Below are 5,466 nucleotides of genomic sequence, written 5' to 3'. Positions count from 1 at the left end.
ACACACACACACACACACACACACACACACACACACATACACACATTTTAACCAAGAGCTTTTGGACTTAGCATTTCAGGTACAGAATTAGGCAAATATAAATAATGGTGCTCGTGGAGGGTAGTGGTGAGGAATGGGGGGACATGAGTCACAAGCCCCCCTAAAATCACCCTACAAGGTAACAACTTATTCCATCAAGCCCAAAGTCAGCACCATTTCTTTCTAGGTGAATGGTAATTTGCAAAAATCTTTCAAACTATTCACTTTTTCTGGCTCTCTCCATTCTTTGAAGGGATGGGTAACTATGGGTGCAGAATGCTGTATATACTAACAAATGGAGTCACTTTGTTGTTTGGTTTTGCTTGCCTGCTTTTCTTTCTTACAAGGCTCAGCTCATTGGGGGTGGGTGGGCACAGTGAATTCAGAAATGGTTGTGATGGAAGAATAAAAGGCATCACTAAAACCTTGAATAAAAATATGCTTGTAAAGTCATTCAAAGGACAGATTTTTTTTTTAACAAGCCACATTTTATTATACCAATTTTACACACCAAAAATAAATGAAAAGCAGACATGTCTAAATTCTCTTACTGATTCTCTTGAAGACAACATCACCCAAGGTCAAGGTCTGAAAGCCAAGAAGAAATCCAGTGTTAATCTTTCCTGGAATGTGTTCTATAGCTGAAGAAGAGTATATTGGCATGTCATAGCTGTCAATGACCCCAACATGTTAGAAATATTAGAGGTAGGTTTGACAACCTTTCTGGGTTTCTGTATGGATTCTCCATGCTTCCTGAGGGAACCCTGGGGAAGGTTGGCTTTGGGGTCTTCTAGGGCCCCATTTAAAAATACAAATATTCCCAGCAAGGTTCACAGTGTAAGGATGACAGAGATGCCAACTGGAAAAGGTTTAATGCCTGAAGGGGGATTAGCAGGAATGGGGTTAGAGGATTAGGTGACCGGGGGTGGAGGGATGATAACATCATGGATTTTTAGCTGAAAGGGGCCTTAGGGTTCACCCACGCAACTCCCTGGGAGTCTGCCATAAATGTTACATGCTGCTTTACACAGGGTGTTGGGCAATAATTCCTCCCCTCTCTCCTCCCCCATCCCTGCTGTCCTCCATGTCTTTCCCTCCTCCCCTCTTTCCTTCCTCTTCCCTACTGTCCTCCATCCCCTCACCTGTCTTTCTCTCATCCCTTCTTCCCCTCTTCCCCTGTTTCCCTGCTGTCTTTCATCTTACCTATCTTTCTTTCATCTTCTCTTCCCTCCCTCCTCTCTACTGTCCTCCATCTTTTCACCTATCTTTCCCTCATCCCCTCTTCCCTCCTCCTCGAGAGCAGACACCGTCTCCCTGGTTCTATTTGTAGCCCCAGTATTTGACACTTAGTAGGTGTTCACGAAATGCTTTTTGGATCCATCCCCCACAACCAAGCAGAAAGAGAAACACCGGATCACTCACGCTGATGAGTGTGTCTCCATTGAGTTCAATGACAGAGTTGATTCCTTTGAAAGTTGTCACCAGCTTGTTACTTCCTTGTAGATTCACTACAGCCTGTAGGGAGACAGAAGGATTAGCTCTGGGAAGCCCTAGGGACTGGGGGTGAGCCAGGGATGCACTGGTAAATGTTTAACAACTGGTTTTCTGGAGGGAAAAAAATGTACACACAAATTTTCATTGTAATCTGTATTATTAATATTTGAGTATAATTTGCATTGTTAACACTTTCTCCATCACTTTAAAGTAGGCAATCAATGAAACAATAAATCAATCCTTGATTTGTAGTGTTTGCTATTTTCTGAGGGGTAGATGCTCACACTTAAAATTTAACTATTGGCTCTCTCCTGCCAGTTTGAGCTGTCTCACACACCCCTGGGGTAAGTGCCCAAGCCAGATTCCCTGCAGAACTCCTTGTTTCTATACTTCACTGGCTGGACTGTTTTCTAATTCTAAACCTTTTCCTTTCTTTTCCTTCTCTCCCCTTCTCTCTTCTCTTCCTTTTGCTGTCTATGAATCAGTCAATAAATATTTATTAAACGCCTATGATGTGTCACATTGTGCTAAGTACTGAAGACAATCCCTGCTCTCAGGGAGCTTACAATCTAATGGGGGAAACAAATATGTACAAACAAGTCATAGACTGGATAAGTCGGAAATAATTAACAGAAGGAAGGCACTAGAACTGAGGGACTGGGGAAGGTTTCTTGTAGAAAAGTGGGGAGAGATTATGGTTGGGACTTTAAGGAAGCCGGCAGGGTCAGCAGTCTGAGCGGAGGAGGGAGAGCGTTCCAGGCACGGGGGATAGCCAGAGAGAATGCTGGAGCTGAGAGACGGAGGGTCTGGTTTGAGGAACATCTGGGAAGCCGGAGTCACTGGATGGAAGAGTATGTGTCAGGGAGTAAGGTGTGAGAAGACTGAAAAGGTAGGAGGGGGCTGGGTTATGAAGGAAACAAGTCAGTTACTGAACACAGCCAATGTGGGTTAGAGGTACCGCTTCAGGGCTGGTCCTCTATCCCATATTCCACCAGAGTGCTTTTCATCTAATCTACCTATCTTGCAACATATTGACTAACAGAGATATTTTTGTGTCTTATCTCCCTAGGAGAGGGCAAGCTTCCTCCAGGGATTACCAACTAATCTTTACATCTCCTCCAGAATTTAACCCAGAGCCTAACAGGTGGCACCTTAATGAATAACATGTCCCTAAATTGAATTAAGTTATATTCTTACCTTGACCTTGTCTCCACTCAGAGTGTTCAGCTGACACTCCTCGCCCAGGGTGAACTCGTTCACCAGGACTTTGTTACCACTAGTTATGGTGAGCTTGAAGTGATTTCCATTTTGTACAATTTCGGACACTCCCTTGACATCCTTTCCCTTCTGTATGACGTCATCAGGTAAACCTGGTTTATACAGTAAAGATTCAGACCTAGAAGGCATCTAAGAGCCAAATGATCTCATTTGGGTCTCGTGACAGCCCTGGGAGGTAGGAACTATTATTATCCCCATTTTCCAGATGAGGAAACCCGAGGTTCAGAACAGTGAGATGATGCAATCCATGTCACCGAATGAATTAGGAGCAGAGCCAGGGCGTTCTTCACCCTGACACCCAATCCAGGCTCCCGAATGCCTGCCCAGAGTCTCACTAGTTGGATTATTTCACTTGCTGCCGATTCCCTTTAAGTATTTTAAGTTTATCCCTTTCTGGCAACCGCCAGTATAATGTCCCCTCCCCTTTGATCCCAACATTCAATGCCCAAAGACTGTTTTCTTAAGCACTTACCAGCAGCCTTCATGAAGGCTTCAAAATTCTCTTGGGACTGGACCTGGTACTTTCCTGAGAAGCTCATGGTGGAGGAATGTCCTCTCAAAACACTGGCTGGGAGAGAAGGTGCCTGGCCTGGCCCTGAGGGGCTGGTTTTATAGGGGGCTCGTTCCCTTCAAATGTTGGTCAGAGGTTATCGGTTGGAAGTTTTATGGTTCTGCTCAATCATTAACTCCTTGGGAGCAATGGTCAGCAAAAAAGGATAAGGTAGGCATAGTGGCAGTTAATTGGAGTGCCTGGTCACTTGGTACAGGAGCAGGGGGTGATCTATGCAACTGTCCAGACTGTCTGAGGCTGGGAGGGGAGGACGGTGGCCACGGGCATAAGCAGGGGAAAATAATGAGGTCCTTTTGCTTTGTGGCAACAAGAAGAAATATTATCAATGTGACACTTTTTTATTACATCGTGCTTTCCCATGCATTAGCTCATTTGATTCTTACAAGTATCCTATAGGGTAGGTGATCGAATTATAGTTGCCCCAATTTTACAGATGAGGAAACCAAGGTTTGTCAAGGTCACACAACCTGTAAAACACTGAGCTGGGGTGGATTTCCAGGGATTTCTGAGGCTCATCTTGTCATTTTTCACCTACAGGACTTTGCATAAAACAGGGTACTGGATTTGAAGCCAGAGCTCACTGCAAGAAGCTTATGTTTTACTGTGTGTGTGTGTGTGTGTGCGCGCTGTCATGTGTATGTGTATGTATGTGTATAGGAGGGGGGAGTGTTCATTTTTATCTCTGTCTCCTCAGTGTATATCACACAACAGACGTTTGATAAATGTTTGCTGAATGGAATGCAACCTGAGTTATTCTTTCGTAGTTTAGGATTTTTACTTTCATTTTCTCAGAGCTTAGCACAGACCCCTAAACTGAACTTTTTGTTGTTCCTTCATTTTCAGTTATGTCTGACTCTTTGTGACCCCAATTCAAGGTTTTCTTGGCAAAGATACTGGAATGGTTTGTTATTTCCTTCTCCAGCTCATTTGACATGTGAGGAAACTGAGGCAAACAGGGTTAAGTGACTTGCTCAGGGTCACACAGGTAGGACATGTCTGAGGTCTTATTTAACTCCAGGCCAGGTGCGCTACGCACTATGGCGCTACCTAGCTGCCCAACGACTACACTAGGGGCATTTTTCAAATGTGGTGATTCTGTAGTCCCAACATCATACTGTCCTTCACTCCGTGTGCACTCCCCTATGTCCTACTGAAACAAAATTTCATTTCATCTCAGAGCTATAACTGCAAAGAAAGCGACATGTGAGAATCTATAAATGGGACTTTGCCTTTTTAAGACCAATGAAGGAATCAGAAAGGAAGATGACACAGCAGTGTGATTGTGAACTCTAATTATCAATTGAGTACCAAGTACTTGATATTCTCTAAGCTGCTAGGAAGCCCTTTTTATTTTTTTAATTAAAATTCATTTTTGTTTATTTATTGAGGACGGGTCTCCCTATATCTCTCAGGCTAGGAGCATAGCAACCACTCACTCAGGACCCCAATCCTGATCAGTTCATCTGCTTTGTGTCTCTGACCTTGGCCAATTTACCCCTTGTTAGGCAACCTGGGAGCTGGGGGTATTGGTGCCAAACTTAGCAGCTCAGAACTCCTGAACACCAGCCATTTACCAGCCTCCACCTCCTCAACCTCCTCACCATCAGGGACTATAAGCATTTATCACTGCCCACAGAAAAAAAGGTGAGGGAGGGAGCATTGTTGCCAATCTGGACCAGGACCAGGGACAGAGGTGAAGGGGCCATAACCCCACTGGCTTACAGACACTGGCCAGCGTAGAAGGAGTAAGGCAGAGAGGAATCAGAGGTAGAAAACCCAGGTACCACTATGACAGTCAGTCCCATGTCTGCCTGAGGTGTGTTTCATCAGTGATGATGCTTTTTCAAAGGTTCCTCTTTATTCAGAAAGCTGCCCTTGCTTGTCTTATAGCAGACCAGGAGCACTCACACCAAAACAGAGACAGGTAGATGGATTAGAGGGATGTAGGAACAAATGTCATTTGTCATTCGAGGGCTAAGTCAAGAGCGAGATGCTACATACAGCCTAGATGCTCTGAACACCATCTCATGTCCTTGTGTTAGTCTTCACATTCCTTTGTTTCTCTTGGCCTTCTGACCCTGCTA

At 44.5% G+C, this 5,466-nt stretch overlaps 1 protein-coding gene across 1 annotated transcript; it reads right to left on the bottom strand.

Moving 5' to 3' along the window:
• Window positions 1-526: 526 nt before the first annotated feature.
• On the bottom strand, window positions 527-3,427 carry FABP1 (fatty acid binding protein 1). Its single transcript, XM_027861179.1, has 4 exons — window positions 3,284-3,427; window positions 2,731-2,903; window positions 1,462-1,554; window positions 527-627 (listed from the first exon to the last, which is right to left on the bottom strand). The coding sequence occupies exons 1-4, from the start codon at window positions 3,348-3,350 to the stop codon at window positions 577-579; spliced, it is 384 nt and encodes a 127-aa protein (XP_027716980.1). The 5' UTR covers window positions 3,351-3,427; the 3' UTR covers window positions 527-576.
• Window positions 3,428-5,466: the final 2,039 nt, after the last annotated feature.

Source organism: Vombatus ursinus, unplaced genomic scaffold (genome assembly GCF_900497805.2).
Source record: "Vombatus ursinus unplaced genomic scaffold, bare-nosed wombat genome assembly UNPS02014489.1, whole genome shotgun sequence".
In the NCBI taxonomy this organism is placed as follows: domain Eukaryota; kingdom Metazoa; phylum Chordata; class Mammalia; order Diprotodontia; family Vombatidae; genus Vombatus; species Vombatus ursinus.
This window is presented reverse-complemented; position numbering and strand designations above follow the sequence as displayed.